General features: G+C 47.1%; 2 protein-coding genes across 2 annotated transcripts in view; one reads left to right on the top strand and one right to left on the bottom strand.

Annotated features, from left to right (window-relative positions):
• The window catches only part of LOC135220181 (uncharacterized), a 126,270-nt gene that overhangs the window by 75,946 nt on the left and 25,644 nt on the right, over positions 1-24,680 (top strand). The gene's annotated exons all lie outside the window — the stretch shown is intronic.
• Positions 1-24,680, bottom strand: part of LOC135219350 (intraflagellar transport protein 80 homolog) — a 71,467-nt gene that overhangs the window by 38,902 nt on the left and 7,885 nt on the right. The window contains exons 2-3 of the mRNA XM_064256033.1: positions 9,393-9,497; positions 7,629-7,792 (exon numbers count right to left, since the gene is read on the bottom strand). Of these exons, the coding sequence (XP_064112103.1) occupies positions 7,629-7,792; positions 9,393-9,487 (259 nt within the window). The 5' untranslated portion in view covers positions 9,488-9,497. The remainder of the gene's footprint in view (positions 1-7,628; positions 7,793-9,392; positions 9,498-24,680) is intronic.

Below are 24,680 nucleotides of genomic sequence, written 5' to 3'. Positions count from 1 at the left end.
GCCTAAATGTCTACCAAAATATAGGAGTACTCCACCAAAACCTCCAAAGTCATCAACCAGAAGTAAACAAATCCCAAAAATTCCACTGCTGCTAAAAACTGATGACAGTACCAGCTGGCAGAAACAACTGATTTTCAGTGCTGTGTTAGTTCCCCTCTCCCTCAGTAGTGGTGGTGGTGGTGGGGGGGGGGTGGTAGGGGGGGGGGGGGGGGGTAGCACCTAGCCAGAACAATATAGCACTACCGCAATTCTCAGAATTCTAGCTGCCGATGGATAGAAACATGATATTGTTAAACTACAATAAAGTTTTGTACATACTTACCTGGCAGATATATACTTAGCTATAGTCTCCGACGTTCCCGACAGAATTTCAAATCTTGCAGGCACACGCGACAGGTAGGTCAGGTGGTGGATCCTTTACCTTACCGCCGCTGGGTGGCGGGTGTACGAACCAATCCCCCTTGCTTGTCAGATTTTTTTTTCTCTTCCACCTGTCTCCTGAGGGGAGGCTGGTGGGTGGGCCATTAATCGTATATATCTGCCGATAAGTATGTACAAAACCTTATTGTAGTTTAACAATATCATTTTTGTACATGAACTTTCCTGTCAGATATATACTTAGCTGATTGGCACCCTTGGTGGAGGGTAAGAGACAGCTAAATAATACAGGTAAGAAGGGAAACAACTAATGTTGTAGGATATAAAAACCTTGGTTCTCACCTTTTCAGGCTGAAGACTTCATAGATACTGTCTCTGAGTCTGCATGCTGGAGAGCTACAGCTAGGACGTGACCTGTTGCTGAAAGACTCTCGGATCTACCACTGGATATGTGATCCCCTTCTGTGGGTAGAATCCAAGTCGGATCTTGTTTAAAGGGAAACTTGTCCGCTTACATAACAGTCCTTACCACTACCTCTGCAAGGAGCCAAAAACCCACAGACCACCTAACCAAAATACAAATGGTTAATACTACGACAAAAAGAGGTGCCTCCTGCAACCTCTTTCAGACAACCAAAAACCACACAAATACAAAAATATAAGGTAACATATCAAAATTTTAAAAAGGATAAGTTTCAGCTCCCTGCCCCCAGCCACCGAATCCGCCGATACAAAAGGCCCAAGGCGAAGCATTTATCATACGTGATTTTTGACATCACGTAGGTAGTGGTTTGCGGAAAACCGACTGGCACTCCAAAAAGTCGCCTCCATCAGGTTCCGCACAGACATATTTTTCTTGAATGCAAGTGAAGTTGCGATGGCTCTCACCTCGTGAGCTTTCACTTTCAGTAGTTTAAAATGCTCTTCCTTGCAGGCAACATGTGCCTCTGTAATAAGACTTCTCAGGAAGAAGGAAAGAGCATTCTTCGACATGGGCCGAGAGGGGTCCTTCACGGAGCACCAAAGCACATCTTGATTAGCCTGAAGTTGCTCCTTCCTCTTAAGGTAATACTTCACAATTCTCATAGGGCAAAGAATTCTTTCAGGCTCTTCCCCTACCAGAAAAGATAACCCACAAACTTCAAAGCTCCTGGGCCAAGGACGTGATGGGTTTTCATTCTTAGCAAGAAACCCTGGAAGAAACGAAACACACCATCGATTCTTCCTAAAAACCAAAGACATTTGCCCTCAATAGCTTGGAGCTCACTCACCCTCTTAGCTGTTGCAAGGGCCATAAGGAAGAGAGCCTTCTTCGTCAGGTCCTTGAAAGAGGCTGAACCAGGAGGTTCGAATCTAGACGATCCAAGGAATTGTAGCACTATGTCTAGATTCCAGTTCGGTACAATATGAGAACGTTTAAAGGTTTCAAATGATCTAATAAGATCATGCAGGTCCTTATCCTCGGAGATATTTAAGCCTCTATGCCGAAATACCGCCGCCAACATACTGTGGTATCCCTTAATAGTTGACACAACAAGATGACACTCTTCTTTGAGAAAAATTAGGAAATCCGCAATCTGGGTCACAGAGGTACTGGAAGAGGAAACGTTCTTCCTCTTGCACCATCGTCTGAAGACATCCCACTTTGACTGGTATACACGTAAGGTGGAAGGTCTCCTCGCTCTTGCGATTGCTTTAGCAGCTGCTGTTGAAAAGCCTTTCGCTCTGACCAGACTTTGGACAGTCTGAAGCCAGTCAGACTGAGAGCGAGGAGATTTTTGTGATACCTGTCGAAGTGGGGCTGTCTTGAGTAGATCGCTCCCTTGGAAGGTCCACTAACCATTCCAGTACCTCTGTAAACCATTCTTGGGCCGGCCAAAAGGGAGCGATTAAGATCATTCTCGTTGAATCGGACTCTACAAATTTTTTTATAGTTAGCCCCAGAATCTTGAAGGGGGGAAACGCGTAGACGTCGAGTCCACTCCAGTCTAGTAGAAGAGCATCTATGCTTAATGCCTTCGGATCTGAGATCGGAGAGGCAGAAAGGATCCAGTCTCTTATTTTTCGACGTGGCAAAGAGGTCTATGTGTGGCCTGCCCCACAACTTCCACAGGCTCTGGCATACATCCAAATGAAGGGTCCACTCTGTGGGAAGGACCTGATCTTTCCTGCTGAGGAGATCTGCTCTTACATTCCTTTCTCCCTGCACGAACCTGGTGAGAAGCTTGATTCCCCTTTCTTCTGTCCACAGAAGAAGATCTCTTGCTGTCACGTACAGGGAGAAGGAATGCGTCCCCCCCTGTTTTCTGATATATGCCAGAGCTGTAGTGTTGTCCGCGTTGACCTGCACTACCGATCTTCTGACTTTGGGCTCGAAAGCTCTCAGAGCCAACCACACAGCCATTAACTCCTTTCTGTTGATGTGCCAGGCTACCTGGTCCCCCACCCAGGTACCTGACACCTCGCTGGTTCCCAGAGTCGCCCCCCAACCCGTGTCCGACACATCGGAGAACAACACCAGGTTGGGGCTCTGGGATTGAAGAGACAGTCCCTTCGCAAAGAGGTTGGGGTCTGTCCACCATGTGAGATGTTTCTTGACTTCCTGGGATAACGACAGGGAGAACGTCAAATCCTGAGAACAACGACTCCAATTCTGATGAAGAAAGAATTGAAGCGGTCTCAGGTGCAACCTTCCTAGGGAAACGAATTGCTCCAGTGAGGAGAGCGTCCCCAGCAGACTCGTCCACTCCCTCGCTGTGCATACTTCTTTCCCTAAGAAGGTTGTTACTTTCTCGAATCCTCGGGCTATCATTTCCTGAGAGGGAAAAGCCCGAAAACTCAGAGAGTTCATCCGTATCCCAAGATACACACACTCTTGTTTGGGAATTAGTGACGACTTCTTGAAATTGACGAGAAGTCCCAACGCCTTCGTCAATTCTAGTGTTACTTGCAAGTCCTTCAAACAACGATCTTCTGACTTGGCCCTTATCAGCCAATCGTCGAGGTACATGGATATCCTCACCCCCTTCAAATGAAGCCATTGTGCTACGTTTCTCAAGATCCCTGTGAACACTTGAGGGGCCGTCGAGAGGCCGAAACACAGAGCCCTGAACTGAAAAATTTTCCCCCCCATCATGAATCTGAGAAGCTTCCTCGAGGAAGGATGAATCGGTACGTGGAAGTAAGCGTCCTGCAAATCCAAGGAAACCATCCAGTCCCCTGGACGAAGTGCTGCCAGCACTGATGAAGGTGTTTCCATCGTGAACTTCTTCTTTTCTACGAAGAAGTTCAGAACGCTTACATCCAACACCGGTCTCCATCCCCCTGAGGACTTCGGAACTAGGAAAAGAAGGTTGTAGAAGCCTGATGAACGATGGTCTGTCACTAGTTCGATAGCCTCCTTCTCCAGCATCTGTTCTACTGCTAGATGGAGAGCTTGATTCATGATGGGGTCTCTGTACCTGGCCGTCAACTCCCTTGGGGAGGTCGTCAAGGGAGGTCTTGCGATGAAAGGGATGAGGTAACCTCTCCTCAAAATTGAAAGGGTCTAAGGATCCACCCCTTTCTGGGCCCAGACTTCTGCAAATCCTAAGAGTCTGGCGCCCACCGTTGTCTGAAGGACTTGTAAGTTATTTGGGGGCTTTGACTGACTTGGCGGAAGTCTTACCTCTTCTTGAAGGTCTACGACCTCTAAACCCCCTCGAAAGGGTTCTCGAGTACTTGACTTCTCCTTCTTAGCCTTGGTAGGGAAGGAAGGGCGAGGTTTTCTTGCCGACTGGGCCAAAAGGTTCTGGGTGGCTTTAGCCGAAAGCAATCTTGAGATGTCCTGAACAAGATGTTTAGGGAATAACTGAGCGGACAGAGGAGCAAACAGCAAAGAAGACCTCTGTGCGTGGGAGACTGACTTCGTTAAGAAGGAACATTATACGGACCTCTTCTTTACGATCCCGGCCCCATACAGGGAGGCGATTTCACTCGCTCCGTCTCTTACAGACTTGTCCATGCAAGACAAAACGCACATAAGATCCTCTAGAGAAAAAGACTCTGGCACTTCTATCTTCTTGGCCAGGACTCCCAACGACCAATCAAGGAAGTTAAAGACCTCCAGTACTCTAAACATGCCTTTCAGCATGTGGTCTACTTCATTCATTGCCCAAGTCGTCTTCGCAGAGTTAAGGGCAGCTCTCCTTGTGGAGTCTACCAGAGCCAAAAAATCAGAATCAGCCGAAGACGGTAGACCCAAACCCAAGGACTCTCCTGTTTCGTACCAGAAACCAGCGCGTCCTGATAACTTCGAAGGAGAGAAAGCGAACATCGTTTTCCCCGCTTCTTCTTTGGAAGCCATCCAGGAACCAAAACTCCTCAGAGCCTTCTTCATCGAAAGGGTTGGCTTCATCCTCACACAAGAAGAACCCTTCGTTGTCTTCGCTGTAGAAAAAAGTGAGTGAGGAGAAGGAGGAGCCGTAGGAGTAAGGGAATCCCCAAATACTTGCAAGAGAAGCTCTGTAAGCTTCTTGTAAGAAGACACAGCTGCAGAAGTGTTCGGTTCCTCATCCGAACCGTCTAGGACGTCTTGTCGAGGAGAGCGTGGAAGATCCTTAGGTGACGAAGGGGTCCTAGTAGGAGCTGAGCGAGAGGTTGGAGAGAGCCCTCTCGTAGAAGAGCTCAAATCCACCGGAGAACGACGAGAAGATCTGGATTGTCTGCAATGAGACTCCCTCTTCGAGGTAGACGAAAACTCAGCAGAAGGAGAGGTAGGGCTCCTACCCCGAGAATACCTGGATACATCCACAGGGCGCTTACGAGGAGGCGAGCGCCTACCAGAAACTGTGCGCCTACTGAGGCGACGAGCGGCTGCCAGGAGAAAGAGCGCCTATCGGCAGAGCGCTTGTTTGCGCGGCTCGATTCTTGTCTAGTTGAGTACGATCAACAGAAGTTCGACTGGAAGGTAGAAATGCGCCTACTAGGAGAAGGCTGTTTGCGAGACTCTTGACGTCTGACAAGTGGATAACAATCAGGAGAAGGGCGCTTCAAAGCTAACGAGCGCCTATCTGGAGAAGGGCGCTTGCGAGACTCTTGGTGCCTACCAAGAGACGAACGGTCAGGAGTAGTGTGTCTAGAAGAGGGAGAGCGCCTACTTGGAGAAGGGCGCTTGAAAGACTCTTGTTGTCTGCCCCGAGGAGAATAATCCGGAGTAGGACGCCTCGAAAGAGACGAGCGCCTACTAGGAGATCGACGTGCAGTAGGCTCTTGGCGCCTACCTTGCGGGGAGCGGCTACCAGCTGGACGCCTATCAGGCACACGGCTCCTACCAGACTCTTGACGTCTGTAGGGAGAGAAGTCACGATCAGGAGAAAAACGTCCACTCAAAGCACGATCCGAAACTCGAGGAGAGCGACATCCGGAAGAAGAACGCCTACTTGTAGAAGGGCGCCTTTTTTCTCCACAGAGCGTCCGACCGATGTTTGGCGCCTTGAAGCCGAAAGAGAGCCAGGAGAGCGGGGGCGCTCGTGTGAGCCCCTACCTTCATACGAAAACTCCCCATATGAAGGAGACCGCCTAAAAAGAGGAGAACGATCCTCTGAAGAGCGGCGCCTAGATCTTTTGATCGGAAGAGAAACGTCCTTCTTCCTACGCGATCTAAAGGCTAGAGAGTCTGCCAGCGCCGTGATCTGAGCCTGGAGTCCCGTAAGGACTCTAGTAGGAGAATCTTGCTGTTCTTCTTCGGAACCAGGCGCAGAACAATCACAGGATCTCTTGGGTTTCTTCGCCTCCAACGACGATTCTTCTGGGAAAACCTCCGGACTAGAAGCCAAAGGACTGCAGGGAGCCTTCCAAGCCCTCTTCAACGGGCGCGACGCATCCGGGGAGTTCCAACCTCTCTTCGGAGAGGGACACGACGAAGAGGAGAAGCATTGACGTAGGATCTCCTTCTTGTAGCGATCCGAGGCAGCCTGGGAGCGTACTTCAGGATCTGCTGAGGGGACGCCTGACCGGTGGGGGTTCTCCCTAGCCCTCCTGTGGCTTTCGACTTTCCTACTCCACTGGAACTGGGAGTCTGGAAGAGGTCTTGGCCTAGAGGCACTAAGGAGCCGGTCAGACGCACCCTCCACAACACTGGGGACACTGCACTGATCACTAACACTCTCCTTACCTTCCAACTGACAAATCTTCTGATCCATAGATAGAATCGTGGCTCTTAAAGCCGCCGTCTCCGAAGACGAATCTTCGGCTTCGGTGCAGGGAGCAGGGGCTGCAACTTGGGGAGAAGGTTCTACTTCTACATTAGTATTAGGATCCACATCCAACTCACTCATTCTAGACCTACTAGAACTTCTAGAGGAAGCCTTACGTACTCTATCACGTTCCAACTTCCTAACATAAGAAGAGAGAGCCTTATATTCGTCTTCATTCAGCACCTTACATTCACTACAAGGGTTAGCAAAAGAACATTCATTCCCCCTGCATTTCATGCAAACCGTGTGAGGGTCAACCGAAGCTTTCGGCAACCTCACCTTACATCCTTCAATCACACAAACCCTAAACAAAACAGAAGTTTTAGCTACTGAATCCAAGTCAGACATTGTTAAAGAAAATCAAAATCAAAATCAAAACGGTCCACAATTAGCATATGCCAAGCCAAACAGAGCGAATACATCACCAAAAGAAGTCCAAATTAACTCTAGGCAAGCGAGAAACTAAAAACTATTGAGAGGAACCGACAACAGTTGTTATCGTTCCCGCGACAGAAAAATCTGACAAGCAAGGGGGATTGGTTCCTACACCCGCCACCCAGCAGCGGTAAGGTAGACCACCTGACCTACCTGTCGCATGTGCTGCAAGATTTGAAATTCTGTCGGGAACGTCGGAGACTATAGCTAAGTATATATCTGACAGGAAAGTTCATGTACAAAATATAGCTATGTAATTACTTGGTAAGTTGCATACATAAAAAGGGTTCATGTGCTACAAAATAATAATAATAATGACATCTTTACACACTATAAATACTGTATGCAGTTTCCTGAAGCGAAAAAGTGAAGCGAATGATGTTTGCCACAAAGTGAATGAGGGGACTCCCTCTAACTGTGCGATACTAACTTCATACAATGACTCAAGATTTCTTTCATCAAATGAATGATTTGACTCATGAGTAACACACACATCAGTATAATAAACAGTTGAAACATTTTATTCCTAGATAATTTCTCTGAACTAGAACTTGATTGCTTTACTAAAATAAAAATTACCATCATCAGCTGTCAACAAAAAGACCTCAGATCCAACTTTTGTTTTCTGCACTGCACTTCTGGGTAGCCAATGTAGGTCTAGTGGATAAACTTCTTGAGACAATTCTGACACCTTGTTTGTCTCTGTTGATAGTAGATTCCACTGCAAGATTTGATGATCATCCCTGAAAAAAATAAATCTCTAGAAAGTTACGTTTGTTCTAACACAGCTCCCACCAGTTTTCATTTGCCTGAATATGTAGGCAACCTTCCATGTGTGAGAGAATTCAAAAAAGTCAGAAAATCTTGGATAAAAAGAATGAAGCCTTAATAGCAGGTTCATGATATGTTACTTTCATGACTAACAAAGAGCAATGCATAAGACATTACTTGTCATAAAATGCAGTAACATGTATTCAGTTTACAGTAGTTAAGACCTTGCACAAATGGAAAATTGATGAGTCTAGCTCCATTTGCTTTACCCTTGTTATGAGTTGATAAAACTTAATCCTAGTACGTATGTAGATGTCAATTTGTGGAATAAATTTAACGGCTTCATTCAAGAAGAGAGCTTCAACTGCACTTTAAACAGGGAGACAGAAGTAGGAATGCTTAGCTAACTTCAAAGCAGTTGTTTATAGAAACTTTACTGGATGTTGAATGAGTATGGAAGTTTCATGTTAAATTTATTGCTTTACAATAGAGCCAGTTAGTATTATGGATTATATATAACCTTAATAAAAACTTACTGAAGAGTAACAATAAATAATGTAACAGAAAGAGAGAGAGAGAGATTATCATTCAGACATTCCAGACAAGCATTCACTATGCTAACCTGATCAAATCACCTTACATCATTATCATGTATACAGTAATGTATTTACCGAGTGATAATTTATTACGGCTATTGCAATACACTTGTATTAAAGCATCATGTTATTCAGAAGCATGGAGATCTTGGTGAGTTTGCCTAGCTGGTTTGAAGTTATTTAAAGTACATGGAAGATTCTGGTGGTAAAAAACAAAGAAAAACTCTACATGTTAAATATTGTAAATGCAAAATGTAAATAAAACTTAGGATTATATAATGAACATCGAGACATTTACTAAAATCAATAAATTAGCTAATACATAGTATATGAGACTTATATTGAAAAGCTTTGCTCATACACAAAAATCAGAGTAAATCTTTTCCAAAAATTTAGAACCAATAAAAACTAATGCAATAAAGCAATTAGGTCTTAGCAGCAAATAAAATAGGGGTAACAGAGCAGATCCATACTGCCCTTCTTACCTCACTGGATTAAGGTAAGTTTTACCCCTAAATGGTAAATTTATTGTTATATACTAAATAAAATAAAGTACTGCGATACAAAATACAGTAAAACACATAGGAATATCATAATAGAATGGGTAAATGCTGCTCATTAGGCATAGAAATTCGTTGTAAATAGAGTACGTAATGATGTCCTTCTTTAAAGGCTATGACATCCAAATTTATATACTACATAATAATAAATTATTACAAATTTCAATTTACAAACACAGTACTATACATACTTACATATGCATTTATCAACTGAAGATGCCTTAACCAAGGCACACATAAATGGAAAAATTCCATTTGTCAGCAAAACATTAATCAACAGTAACAAAGATCAATGAAATAGACAAAATTTTTAGTTAGAAACTTTGCAACTCTAAGGTACAAAATAAACACATGCACACAAAGGCATCTTAAATATCAGCTAACCAAATGCAAAACTTGAGCAAATGAACACTTACCCACAGGAATAAACTTCATCAGGTGACATCCATCCAACACATGATACTAAGTTATTGTGCTTTGGCTTACTCTGAAGAGATGTTTTAAACCGCATCCCCTTAGATCTGAAAATAAAGTGCATATAAAAATGATATTGTTATTTTACAATAAAGTTTTGTACATACTTACCTGGCAGACATATACGTACTTAGCTTACGTCTCTGACGTCACGACAGAATTCAAAACTCGCGGCAAACGCGACAGGTAGGTCAGGTGATCTACCTTACCCGCCGCTGGGTGGCGGGTGTAAGAACCAAAGTACCTTTCTTGCCAGATTTTTTCTCTTACACCTGTCTCCTCAGGGGAGGCTGGGCGGGCCATCAATCGTATATGTCTGCCAGGTAAGTATGTACAAAAATGATATTGTTAAACTACAATAAAGTTTTGTACATACTTACCTGGCAGATATATACTTAGCTATAGTCTCCGACGTTCCCGACAGAATTTCAAATCTCGCGGCACACGCGACAGGTAGGTCAGGTGGTCTACCTTACCCGCCGCTGGGTGGCGGATGTACGAACCACTCCCGTAAGCTTGTCAGATTTTTCTCTTCCACCTGTCTCCTGAGGGGAGGCTGGGTGGGCCATTAATCGTATATATCTGCCAGGTAAGTATGTACAAAACTTTATTGTAGTTTAACAATATCATTTTTGTACATGAACTTCCCTGACAGATATATACTTAGCTGATTGGCACCCTTGGTGGAGGGTAAGAGACAGCTCAATAATACAGGTAAGACGGGAAACAACTAATGTTGTAGGATATAAAAACCTTGGTTCTCACCTTTTCAGGATGAAGACTTCATAGATACTATCTCTGAGTCTGCATTGCCTGGAGAGCTACAGCTAGGACGTGACCTGATGCTGAAAGACTCTCGGATCTACCACTGGGATATGTGATCCCCTATTGTGGTAGAATCCAAGTCGGATGCTGTTAGAGGGACCTTGTCCGCTTACCTAACAGATCCTTACCACTACCTCTGCAAGGAGCCAAAACCCACCAGACCACCTAACCAAAATACAAAGGTTTAATATTACGACAAAAAGAGGTGCCTCCTGCAACCTCTTTCAGACAACCAAAAAACAACAATATAAAATATAGGGTAACATATAAAAAATTTACACAGGATAAGTTTCAGCTCCCTGCCCCAGCACCGAATCCGCCGATACGAAAGGACCCAAGGCGAAGCATTACATATGTGATTTTTACATCACGTAGGTAGTGGTTTGCGAAACCGATTGGCATCTCCAAAAAGTCGCCTCCATCAAGTTCCGCACAGACATATTTTTTCTGAATGCAAGCGAAGTTGCGATGGCTCTCACCTCGTGAGCTTTTCACTTTCAGTAGTCTAAACTGATCTCCTTACAGGCAACATGTGCCTCTGTAATAAGGCTTCTCAGAAAAAAGGAAAAGAGCATTCTTCGACATGGGCCGAGTGGGGTCCTTTACGGAGCACCAAAGTACATCTTGATTAGCCTTAAGTTGTTCCTTCCTCTTAAGGAAATACTTCATAATTCTCATAGGGCAAAGAGTTCTTTCAGGCTCTTCCCCTACTAGAAAAGATAAACTACGAACTTCAAAGCTCCTGGGCCCAAGGGCGTGATGGGTTTTTCATTCTTTGCAAGGAAACTTGGAAGAAACGAACATACCATAGAATCTTCCTTAAACCCTACATTGCCCTCAATAGCTTGGAGCTCACTCACTCTTTTAGCTGTAGCTAGGGCCAAAAGGAAGATAGCCTTCTTCGTCAAGTCCTTGAAAGAGGCTAAGCCAGGAGGTTCGAATCTAGACGATCCAAGGAATTGTAGGAACTACGTCTAGATTCCAGTTCGGTACTACATGAGGACGCTTAATGGTTTCAAATGATCTAATAAGATCATGCAGGTCCTTATCATCGTATATATTTAAGCCTCTATGCCGAAATACCGCCGCCAACCATACTGCGGTATCCCTTAATAGTTGACACAAGCAGATGACATTCTTCTTTGAGGAAAAATAAGGAAATCCGCAATTTGGGTCACAGAGGTACTGGAAGAGGAAATATTCTTGCTCTTGCACCAACGTCTGAAGACATCCCACTTTGACTGGTATACACGCAAGGTGGAAGGTCTCCTCGCTCTTGCGATTGCTTTAGCAGCTGCTGCTGAAAAGCCTTTCGCTCTGACCAAACTTTTTGGACAGTCTGAAACCAGTCAGACTGAGAGCGAGGAGATTTTGTGGTACCTGTCGAAGTGGGGTTGTCTGAGTAGATCGCTCCTTAGCGGGAGCGATCTTGGAAGGTCCACCAACATTCCAGTACCTCTGTGAACCATCTTGGGCCGGCCAAAAGGGAGCGATTAAGGTCATTCTCGTTGAATCGGACTCTACGAACTTCTTGATAGTTAGCCCCAGGATCTTGAAGGGGGGGGGGGGAAAACGCGTAGACGTCGAGTCCGTTCCAGTCTAGAAGAAGAGCATCTATTGCTACTGCCTCTGGATCCGATATCGGAGAGCAGTAAGGATCCAGCCTCTTGTTCTTTGACGTGGCAAAGAGGTCTATGTGTGGCCTGCCCCATAACTTCCACAGGCTCTGGCATACATCCAGATGAAGGGTCCACTCTGTGGGAAGGACCTGATCTTTCCTGCTGAGGAGATCTGCTCTTACATTCCTTTCTCCCTGCACGAACCTGGTGAGAAGCTTGATTCCTCTTTCTTCTGCCCACAGAAGAAGGTCTCTTGCTGTCTCGTACAGGGAGAAGGAATGCGTCCCCCCCTGTTTCCTGATGTATGCCAGAGCTTGTAGTGTTGTCCGCGTTGACCTGCACTACCGATCTTTGCTGACTTTGGGCTCGAAAGCCTTCAGAGCCAACCACACAGCCATCAACTCCTTTCTGTGATGTGCCAGGCTACCTGGTCCCCCACCCAGGTACCTGACACTTCGTTGGTTCCCAGAGTTGCACCCCACCATGTCCGACGCGTCGGAGAACAACACCAGGTTGGGGGTCTGTGATTGAAGAGACAGTCCCTTCGCAAAGAGGTTGGGATCTGTCCACCATAAGAGATGTTTCTTGATGTCCTGGGATAACGACAGGGAGAACGTCAAATCCTGAGAACGACGATTCCAATTCCGATGAAGAAAGAATTGGAGCGGTCTCAGGTGCAACCTTCCTAGGGAAACGAATTGCTCCAGAGAGGAGAGTGTCCCCAGCAGACTCATCCACTCCCTCACTGTGCATACTCTTTCCCTAAGAAGGTTGTTACTCTCTCGAATCCTCGGGCTATCCTTTCCTGCGAGGGAAAAGCCCGAAAACTCAGAGAGTTCATCTGTATCCCGAGATACACACACTCTGCTCGGGAATTAGTGATGACTTCTTGAAATTGACGAGAAGTCCCAAAGCCTTCGTCAATTCTAAAGTTACTTGTAAGTCCTTCAAACAACGATCTTCTGAATTGGCCCTTATTAGCCAATCGTCGAGGTACATGGATATCCTCACCCCTTTTAAATGAAAGCCATTGAGCCACATTCCTCAAAATCCCCGTGAACACTTGAGGGCCGTCGAGAGGCCGAAACACAGAGCCCTGAACTGAAAAATTTTCCCCCCCATCATGAATCTGAGAAACTTCCTCGAGGAAGGATGGATCGGTACGTGGAAGTAAGCGTCCTGAAAATCCAAGGAAACCATCCAGTCCCCTGGACGAAGCGCTGCCAGCACTGATGAAGGCGTTTCCATCGTGAACTTCTTCTTTCTACGAAGAAGTTCAGGGCGCTTACATCCAACACCGGTCTCCATCCCCCTGAGGACTTCGGAACTAGGAAAAGGCGGTTGTAGAAGCCCGATGAATGATGGTCTGTCACTAGTTCGATAGCCCCCTTCTCCAGCATCTGATCTACTGCTAGATGGAGAGCTTGATTCATGATGGGGTCTCTGTACCTGGCCGTCAGTTCCTGGGATGGTCGTCAAGGGAGGTCTTTCGACGAAAGGGATGAGGTAACCTCTCCTCAAAATAGAAAGGTCCAAGGATCCGCCACTTTTTGGGCCCAGACTTCTGCAAACTCTAAGAGTCTGGCGCCCACCGTTGTTTGAAGGACTTGCAAGTTATTTGGGGGCTTTAACAGACTTGGCGAAAGTCTTACCCCTTTCTTGAAGGTCTACGACCTCTAAACGTAGAGGTTCTTGATGAAGATGCCCCTCGAAAGGGTTCTCGAACACTTGCCTTTTCCTTCTTAGCCTTGGTAGGAAGGAAGGGCGAGGTTTCTTGCCGACTGTGCCAAAAGGTCCTGGGTGGCTTTGGCCGAAAGTGACCTCGAAATGTCCTGCACTCGAGTTTCGGGAACAACTGAGTAGACAGAGGAGCAAACAGCAAAGAAGACCTCTGAGCATGGGAGACCGACTTCGTTAAGAAGGAACAGTAAACCGACCTCTTCTTCACGATGCCGGCTCCATAAAGGGAGGCGATTTCACTCGCTCCGTCTCTTACTGACTTGTCCATACAAGACAAAACACATATAAGATCATCTGGTGAAATTGACTCTGGCACTTCATTTTCTTGGCTAGGACTCCCAAACGACCATCAAGGAAGTTAAATACTTCTAGCACTCTAAACATACCTTTGAGCAAATGATCCAATTCGTTCATTGCCCAAGTCGTCTTAGCAGAGTTAAGGGCAGTTCTCCTTGTCGAATCTACCAGTGCCGAAAAATCCGAATCAGCCGAAGACGGTAGACCCAATCCTAAGGGCTCTCCTGTTTTCGTAACCAGAAACCAGCTCGTCCTGATAACTTCGAAGGAGGAAAGCGAACATCGTTTCCCCGCTTCTTCTTTGGAAGCCATCCAGGAACCAAAACTCCTCAGTGCCTTCTTCATAGAAAGAGTTGGCTTCATCCTCACACAAGAAGAACTCTTCGCTGTCTTCGCCGTTAAAAAAAGTGAGTGAGGAGAAGGAGGAGCCGTAGGCGTAAGGGAATCCCCAAAAACTTGTAAAAGTAGCTCTGTAAGCTTCTTGTAAGAAGAGACAGCAGCAGAAGTGTTCGGTTCCTCATCCGAACCTTCTAGGACGTCTTGTCGAGGCGAGCGCGGAAGATCCTTAGGTGACGAAGGGATCCTAGCAGGAGTTGAGCGAGAGGTTGGAGAAACGCCCTCTCTTAGAAGAGTTCACATCCACTGGAGAACGATGAGATATCTGGGAAGTATACGATGAGACTCCCTCTTCGAGGTATACGGAATCTCAGCCGAAGGAGAGGTAGGGCTCCTACTCCGAGAATTCTCGGAAACATCCGCAGGGCGCTTACGAGGAGGCGAGCGCTACTATACTCTATGCACCTATCCTGGGCGAGCGGCTGCCAGGAGAAGAGCGCCTATCGAGAGCAGAGCGCTTGCGCGGCTCTCCATACCTGTCCAGTTGCGTACGATCAACGGAAGTTGCGACTGGAAGGCGAAATGCGCCTACTAGGAGAAGGCTGCTTGCGAGACTCTTGACGTCTAACAAGAGGGTAAGATCAGGAGAAGGGCGCTTCAAAACTAACGAGCGCCTACTTGGAGAAGGGCGCTTCCGGGATTCCTGGTGCCTACCAAGAGACAAACGGTCAGGAGAAGTGCGCCTAGAAGCGGGAGGAGCGCCTACACGGAGAAGGGCGCTTGAAAGACTCTTGTTGTCTGCCCTTAGGAGAATAATCAGGAGTATGACGCCTTAAAAGAGACGAGCGCCTACTAGGAGAGCTATGTGCAGTAGGCTCTTGGCGCCTACCTTGCGGGGAGCGGCTAACAGTAGGCCGTCTATCATGCACACGACTCCTACCAGACTCTAGATGCCTGTCAGGAGAGAAGTCACGATCCGATACTCGAGGAGAGTGACATCTGGAAGAAGAACGCCTACTTGTATAAGGGCGCCTTCTATAATCTTGAGGCTGCTGAGGAGAAGTCTCACGCGAGGGAGTTGAAGAAATCGCGTGATGAGCAGGTGCAGTGCGCTTACCGGAAGCGGGAATCCAATCTGGAGAAAAAACTTCTTTCTCCATAGAGCGTCCTACCGATGTTTGGCGCCTTGAAATTGAAAGAGAGCCAGGCGAGCGAGGGCGCTCACGCGAGTGATGGCGCTCCCGCGAGCGAGGGCGCTCACGCGAGCCCCACCTTCATACGAAAACCTCCCCATATGAAGGAGAACGATCCTCTGAAGAGCGGCGCCTAGATCTCTTGATCGGAAGAGAAACGTCCTTCTTCCTACGTGATCTAACTGCTAGAGAGTCTGCTAGCGCCGTGATCTGAGCTTGAAGTCCCGCGAGTACTCTCGTAGGAGAATCTTCTAATTCTCCTCGGAAGCAGGCGCGGAGCGCGAGAAGAAGAACGATCACAGGATTCCTTGTGTTTCTTCGCCTCCACCGACGATTCTTCCGGGAAAACCTCCGGACTAGAAGCCAAAGGACTGCAGGGAGCCTTATATTCTTCTTCATTCAATCCCTTACATTCACTACAAGGGTTAGGCAAACGCACAATCATTCCCCCTGCATTTCATGCAAACCGTCCCTGTGGGGGTCTACCGAAGCTTTCGGCAACCTCACCTTACATCCTTCATTCACGCAAACCCTAACAACACCGAAGTTTTAACTACCGATTCTAGATCAGACATCGTTAAAGAAAATCAAACTCAAATCAAACCGGTCCACAATCATGTCGTGGCCAAGCCAAACAAAGCGAATACGTCACCAAAAGAAGTCCAAATAACTCCAGGCAAGCGAGAATCGAAAAAAACTATCGAGAGGAACCGACAACAGTTGTTTATCGTTCCCGACGACAGAGAAAAAATCTGACAAGCTTACGGAGTAGTTCGTACATCCGCCACCCAGCGGCGGGTAAGGTAGACCAACCTGACCTACCTGTCCGCGTTGTGCGAGATTTGAAATTCTGTCGGGAACGTTCGGAGACTATAGCTAAGTATATATCTGTCAGGGAAGTTCATGTACAAAACTTTATTGTAAAATAACAATATCATTTTTGTACATGAACTTTCCTGTCAGACATATACTTAGCTGATTGACACCCTTGGTGGAGGGTAAGAGACAGAAAATAACAAAGAAAAGGTAAAACAACACCTGTTGTAGGATAAAAATAACCTTGGTTCTTACCTGTTTAGGCCGAAGACTTCATAGGTACTGTCTATTAGTCTGCATAGCCATAAGAGCTACAGAGAGGGCGTGACCTACAGCTGAAAAGACTCTTTGGGTCTACTAACGGGACTTGATATCCGCTTACTTAGTAGAATCCAAGTCGGATCATGTCAATGGGGGTTCGCCCTCTTCTGTGGCAGAACCTGTCCGCTACCAACGCAGAGAGCTTCAAACCAAATCCGATCACCTAACCAAACTAAAGTTATTAGTACTACGAAAAGAAAAAGATGCCTACCTGCATCATTTTCCATACAACCATATGAACACAATACCAAAAACAAGGGAAAAAACTACAAAGGATATGTTCCAGCTCTCTGCCCCAGCATCGAATCCGCCGATACGTACGGGCCTAATGCGAAGCACTCGTCATACGTAATCCTGACGTCTTTAAGGTAGTGGTTGGCGAATACTGAATTACATCTCCAGAATGTAGTTTTCATCAAATTCTGAAGAGACACATTCTTATTAAAGGCCAAGGAAGTGGCAATGGCTCTCACCTCGTGAGCCTTGACTTTTAGGAGCTTGAAATGTTCTTCATTACAAGATCTATGTGCTTCTTTCACTAGACTTCTAATGAAGAAAGACAGCGTATTTTTAGACAATGGTCTGCTGGGGTCCTTTACAGAGCACCATAGTCTGTCCTCAATGCCCTTAAGGGTGGTTTTCTTCTTCTGAAGGTGTAGTTTTATTTTAAACTCCTAACAGGGCAAAGAGTCCTTTCAGGTTCTTCTCCTACTAGGGCAGATAATCCACGAACCTCAAAGCTCCTTGGCCAAGGATTTTGAGGGGTTCTCATTCTTTGCTAAAAACGAAGGAAGGAAGGAACAAATCACGGAATCTCCTTTGAAACCTACCCTTCCTTCTAGGGCATGAATCTCACTAACCCTTTTAGCAGATGCCAGAGCCATGAGAAACAGAGCCTTCCTCGTAAGATCTTTGAAGGAGGCTAACTGGGGTGGCTCAAACCTCGAGGACCTCAGGAAACAAAGAACCACGTCCAGATTCCAACTTGGAACAGTTGAAGTTTTCTTGGAAGTTTCAAAAGATCTTAATAGATCATGCAGATCTTTGTTATTCGAAAGATCTAAGTTCCTATGTCTGAACACTGCAGCCAGCATGCTCCGGTAGCCCTTGATGGTAGAGACTGCCAAACCGCATTTTTCTCTGAGGAAAACTAGGAAGTCTGCGATCTGAGTCACAGAGGTACTGGAAGAGGAAAACTTCTGGTTCCTGCACCACCGGCGAAAGACGTCCCACTTCGACTGGTAGACTTTAAGGGTCGAAGGCCTTCTAGCTGAGGCGATAGCCTTAGCAGCTTTTGTCGAAAACCCCTTCGCTCTGACAAGACTTTTGACAGTCGAAAGCCAGTCAGATTGAGAGTGGGGAGGTTTTTGTGATACCTGTCGAAGTGGGGTTGTCTGAGCAAATCTACTCTTTGTGGAAGTGCTCTTGGAAAGTCCACCAACCATTCCAGTACCTCTGTGAACCAATCTTGGGCGGGCCAGAACGGAGCTACTAGCGTCATTCTTGTCATCTCCGAGATAGCAAATTTCTTGAGGGTTTGTCCCAGTACCTTGAAGGGGGGAAAGGCGTAGACATCTAGTCCTGTCCAGTCTAGGAGAAACGCATCCACTGATACTGCCCCTGGGTCTGAGATCGGGGAACAGTAAAGTTCTATCCTTGCGTTCCTTGCTGTTGCAAAGAGGTCGATGTGAGGCCTGCCCCATCTTCTCCACAGGTCTTGGCATACTTCTGAGTGGAGGGTCCACTCGGAAGGCAGGAGTTGATTCTTCCTGCTCAGGAGATCGGCCCTGACGTTCCTTTCTCCCTGTACGAATCTGGTGAGGAGACTGATCTTCCTTGCTTGAGACCACAGCAGAAGGTCCCTTGCTGTTTCGTACAGGGAGAAGGAGTGCGTCCCCCCCTGTTTTTTGATGTACGCCAAGGCTGTGGTGTTGTCCGAATTGACCTGAACTATAGCATTTCGGACGTGGGGCTCGAAGGCTTTTAATGCCATCCAAACTGCCATCAACTCTTTCTTGTTGATGTGCCAGGACACCTGTTCCCCCTTCCAGGTGCCTGACACTTCTCTTGTCCCGAGCGTCGCTCCCCAACCTGCTTCCGACGCGTCGGAAAACAACACATGGTTGGTTGGGGTTCGACATGTACAGAGACATTCCTTCCACAAATCGGAGTGGGTTGGCCCACCACCGAAGGTCCCTCTTGATTCCCCTTGAGATCTTGAAGGAGAACTCCAGATCTAGGGAGAGACGCCTCCAGTTCTGGTAAAGGAAGAACTGTAGAATCCTGAGATGCAACCTTCCTAGAGAAACGAATTGCTCCAGCGAGGAGAGTGTCCCCAGCAGACTCATCCACTCCCTCGCTGTGCATGCATCTTTCTCTAGGAAGGTCGTTAGTTTCTCGTAGCAACGAGCTATCCTCTCTGGCGACGGAAAAGCCCGAAAAGCCAGAGAAACTATCCGAATCCCCAGATAGATCCGCTCTTGACTGGGGATTAATTGAGACTTCTGGAAGTTCACCAGAAGCCCCAGAGAACTTGCCAATGTAAGGGTCTTTTGTAGGTCCTCCAGACATCTTTCTTGTGACTCTGCTCTGATTAGCCAGTCGTCGAGGTAGAGTGACACCCTCACTCCCTCCAAATGTAGCTACTGCGCCACATTTTTCATTAACCCCGTGAACACTTGGGGTGCAGTCGACAGGCCGAAGCACAAGGCCTTGAATTGGAAGATCTTTCCTCCCATCATGAATCTCAGAACTTCGTGAAGAAGATGGATCGGCACATGAAAGTAAGCGTCCTGAAGATCTAGTGACACCATCCAGTCCCCTGGACGAAGAGCGCTAACACTGAGGAAGTCGTCTCCATGGCGAACTTCCTCTTTTCCACAAAGACGTTCAGGGCACTTACATCCAAAACCGGTCTCCATCCTCCTGAGTTCTTCGGAATTAGGAATAGTCTGTTGTAAAAACCCGCAGAGCGGGGATCTTTCACTAGCTCTATAGCCTCCTTCTCTAGCATCAGATCTACTGCTAGAGAAAGAGCTTGATTCATGATGGGGTCCTTGTACCTGGCCACCAACTCCCTCGGAGTCGTCGTCAATGGTGGCCTTGAAGAGAAGGGAATGAGGTATCCTTTGCTGACAATCGATAGGGACCAATTGTCTGCCCCTTTGTGGGCCCAGACGTCGGCAAATTTCAGTAGTCTGGCACCCACTGATGTCTGGAGTCCTTGAGCACTATTTCTTCCCTCTGACTGACCTAGAGAAGGTTTTACCTCTCTTAAAAGGTCTAGTTCCTCTAGTTGAAGAAACTCTGGCAGAGGGGCCTCCTCGAAAGGGCTCCTGCCTCAGAGGAGTCTCTTTCTTGGTCTTGGGTTGGAAAACAGAACAAGGTTTCCTGGCTGACTGGGCTAACATGTCCTGAGTCGCCTTGGCTGATAGGGCACTCGAGACATCCTGAATAATCTTCTTGGGAAAAAGAAGAGGAGAGAGTTGAGCATAAAGAAGGGAGGCCCTTTGCGCATGCAAAACTGCCTTAGTGAGAAACGAACAGTATACCGACCGCTTCTTTATCACTCCAGCTCCAAAAAGTGAAGAGACTTCACTCGAGCCATCTCTCACTGCTTTGTCCATGCAAGTGAGGACGCAGTTAAGATCTTCAGGAGACAGGGAATCTGGGGTCTGGGTCTTCTTAGCCAGAACTCCTAAAGACCAATCAAGAAGTTTAAAAACTTCCAGGACTCGGGACATTCCCTTCAGTAGGTGGTCAAGTTCGTTCATCCCCCACGTAGTCTTGGCAGACAGGAGGGCGGATCGACGAGCGGAATCCACCAGTGAAGAGAAGTCCGAGTCCGCAGACGAAGGGAGAGCGAGGCTAAGGGTTAGTTGCGATTCGTACCAGAATCCTAATCTGCCAGTCAGTTTAGACGGAGGGAAAGAAAACAGTCTTCCCTTTCTCTTCTTTAGCAAGGAGCCATTCCCCAAAACCTCTAAGCGCCTTTTTCATGGAAATAGTAGGCTTCATCCTTACACAAGATGAAACCTTCGAAGTCTTCGATGTGGAGAATAAAGAGAGAGGAGAAGGAGGAGCCACAGGAGAAAGGATATCTCCGAACTCTTGAAGGAGCAAATCTGTTAACCTCTTATACGAGGAAACAGAGGAGTCTTTGGGTCCTTCTTCTTCCGAGGGATCTTGTTCTTCCTCAGCTGAAGAACCCTCATGATCCTTAGAGGCACGACTATCCTTAGAAAAGTCTCTTGAAGAAGTTTGACGTTTGACTCTTGGAGACAAAACTTCTGGAACGTACCTACTCACAAAATCCTTCTTGTCCTGAGGAGGGCATTTTCCAGATTCTTGGAGCCTAACAGGAGCAAGGCGCTGTCAGGAGCAGAGCGCCTGTTTGAAAAAAAACTTCTATCAGGCTCTTGGCGCCTATCCAAAGGAGAGCGGCTACCTGGCGAACAGCGCCTGGCATGAGAGAAGCGGCTACCAGGTTCTTGGCGCCTGAACCGAGGAGAGAGGCTCTCTGGCAACGAGCGCCTACTAGGGGAGAAGCGTCTGCCAGGATCCCAGCGCCTGACTCGAGGAGAGTGAAACTCAGGTGAAGAGTGCCCGCCAGGAGAAACGCGCCTAACAGGCTCTTGACGCCTGTCAAGCGAAGAGCGCCTGTCCGATTTAGGGCGCTTGTCAACAGGAGAGTGGAAGCGAGACGAGGAGCGGCTACGAGGCGAGTAGCGCCTACTAGGCTCTTGGTGCCTATCAAGGGGAGCGATCCTGTCTCGAGAAGTGCGTCTGTAGGGCGAAGATCTCCTACGAGACGCCTGCTCCTTGTCCGAAGGAGAAACAAAGATATCCTGCCTGTCAGGCGACTGGCGCTTGGACGCAGACGGGATCTTGTCCGAAGTAGAAAGTCTCCTGCGAGACTCCGAACGCCCAGGAGAGCGGGCCGCTTTCGTCGAATAGCGAGAGTCGGGAGAGGGGAGCCTGGACTTCTTTACAGGAAGCGAGACGTCCTTCTTACAACGAGAAGACACACAGAGAGAGCCAGCCAGAGCCGAAATCTGCGCCTGAAGACTAGCCAACACCCTTGCTGGAGAATTCACAAAATCTTGAACAGGTGACGAGGCTTGATCTCTGCTCGGGGAACGATACTCAAGAGATCTCTTCCGTTTCTTCGCTTCCACCTCAGGCTCTTCCGAAAAAACTTCAGGGCTGGAGGGAAGGGCACAGGGAGCGTTCCAGGCTCTCTTCGAAGGGCGCGAGGCTTCCAAAGAGCTCCATCCTCGTTTAGGAGAGGGCAAAGGCGAAGACGAGAAGCACTGGTGCAAGACTTCTCTCTTGGCGCGATCCAAGGTAGCCTGGGAACGAGCAACAGGCGCTACCGAGGGGACGCCTGACCGGTGGGGATTCTCCCTAACCTTCCTGCAGCTTTCGACTTTCCTCCTCCACTGGGACTGGGAGTCTGGAAGAGGTCTAGGCCTGGAAAGCATTAGGGAGCCGATCAGACGCACCCTCCACTGCACTGGGATCACTGCCCACCAATCACTATTAGATCACTTCTTACCTTCCAAATGTTTGATTTTCATCTCCATGCTGCGAATGGTGGCTTTCATGGAGGCCACTTCCGAAGGCGCATCTTCGGCTTCGATGCAGGGAGCAGGAGCTGAAACTGACAAAGGAGCTACGTCTAAAATGGGATTATCTACATCCAACTCGCTAATACGAGATCTACTACTGCTCCTAGAAGAAGCTTTCCTAACTTTATCCTTTTCAAGCTTCCTCAAGTAGGAAGACAAAGACTTCCATTCATCCTCATTCAGCTTTTCACATTCGGTACAAGGGTTATTTAAAAGGTGCATTCATTTCCCCTTCTACACTTCAAACATACTGTGTGAGGTCTACCGCAGCTTTCGGTAGCCCATTCACCTTACACTCAGTCATACAACAAACTCTGAACATAGCAGTTTTCTTAGTATCAACATCAGACATCATGAATCCAAAGAAAAATCCAAAGAATAGTCAAATAACGGTCCACAAATCGTGAATGCCAGGCCAAAAGATCAGGTACTTCACCAAATGTCCGTAGAAACAATCCAGGGCAAAAACGAGAAAAGAATCCAACTGTCAAGAGGTACCGACAACAGGTGTAGTCGACACCGACGACAAAAAAAATCTGGCAAGAAAGGTACTTTGGTTCTTACACCCGCCACCCAGCGGCGGGTAAGGTAGATCACCTGACCTACCTGTCGCGTTTGCCGCGAGTTTTGAATTCTGTCGTGATGTCAGAGACGTAAGCTAAGTATATGTCTGACAGGAAAGTTCATGTACAAAAACACAATAGTATGTATTAAACATTACTTTTAGTTTCTCGTAAACCAGAAAATACTCTCGACTAAATTGTGAGTGTTTTATGCCTTATATAGAACCCAAGGTCAGGTGAGAATGGGGGGTCGGTATCCAAGGGGGGTACAGCACCCTACCTGGGCCAGTTAAGTTTTGAAAATTTAGTGCCCTAGGTTCAGTCAGGTGGAGGGTACACGCCTACATGGGGTGGGGAGCCCAGCAGCCAGGTAAGGACCTAGCAACATGATATTGTTAAACTACAATAAAGTTTTGTACATACTTACCTGGCAGATATATACGGTTAATGGCCCACCCAGCCTCCCCTCAGGAGACAGGTGGAAAAGAAAATCTGAATAGAAGATGGGATTGGTTCATACTCCCGCCACCCAGCGGCGGGTAAGGTAGACCACCTGACCTACCTGTCGCGTGTACCGCGAGATTTGAAATTCTGTCGGAAACGTCGGAGACTATAGCTAAGTATATATCTGCCAGGTAAGTATGTACAAAACTTTATTGTAGTTTAACAATATCATTTTTGTACATGAACATTCCTGTCAGATATATACTTAGCTGATTGGCACCCTTGGTGGAGGGTAAGAGACAGCTAAATAATATAGAAAAGGGAAACAACTGGTGTTGTAGGATATAAAAACCTTGGTTCTTACCTGTTCAGGCAGAAGACTTCATTGATACTGTTTCTGAGTCTGCACTGCCTGGAGAGCTACAGCGAGGACGTGACCTGTTGCTGAAAGACTCTCGGATCTACCACCGGGATATCTGATCCACTTATATGGTAGAATCCAAGTAGGATCTTGTCAAAGGGAACTCGTCCGCTTACTTGACAGATCCTAACCACTACTACCACAAGGAGCCAAAACCATCCGACCACCTAACCAAACTAACTTGGTCAGATCCTTGAAAGAGGCTGAACTAGGAGGTTCAAATCTAGACGAGCTGAGAAACTGAAGTACCACGTCCAGATTCCAATTAGGTGTTCTCGATGACGGCTTTTTTGTCATTTCAAAAGACCTAATCAGGTCATGCAGGTCTTTATCTTCCAATATATTGAGGCCTCTGTGTCTAAAAACTGCCGCCAACATACTGCGGTATCCCTTAATTGTAGATACTGCCAGACCACATTCTTCCTTAAGAAAAAGGAAGAAATCAGCAATTTGGGTCACAGAGGTACTGGAAGAGGAAACTTTCTTCCTCTTGCACCAACGTCTGAAGACATCCCACTTCGACTGGTATACTCGTAAAGTGGAAGACCTCCTAGCTCTTGCGATTGCTTTAGCAGTTGACGATGAAAAGCCTTTCGCTCTGACCAGACTTTGGACAGTCTGAAGCCAGTCAGACTGAGAGCGGGGAGGTTTTTGTGATACCTGTCGAAGTGGGGTTGTCTGAGTAAATCGTTCCTTAGAGGGAGCGATCTTGGGAGGTCCACTAACCATTCCAGTACCTCTGTGAACCATTCTTAGGCCGGCCAGAAAGGAGCAATTAATGTCATCCTCGTTGAATCTGACTCAGCGAATTTCTTGAGCGTTATTCCCAGAATCTTGAAGGGAGGAAACGCGTATACATCGAGCCCCTTCCAATCTAGTAGAAGCGTATCGATCCCTATCGCCCCTGGATCCGAAATGGGAGAGCAGTATAGATCCAGTCTTGCATTTCTTGAGGTGGCAAAGAGGTCCATGTGCGGCCTGCCCCACAACTTCCACAGGCTCTGGCATACATCCTGATGAAGTGC

This window comes from Macrobrachium nipponense, chromosome 1, assembly GCF_015104395.2.
Source record: "Macrobrachium nipponense isolate FS-2020 chromosome 1, ASM1510439v2, whole genome shotgun sequence".
Classification (NCBI taxonomy): Eukaryota; Metazoa; Arthropoda; class Malacostraca; order Decapoda; family Palaemonidae; genus Macrobrachium; species Macrobrachium nipponense.
Note: the sequence above shows the minus strand (reverse complement) of the source record. Positions and strands in the feature narration are given on the sequence as shown.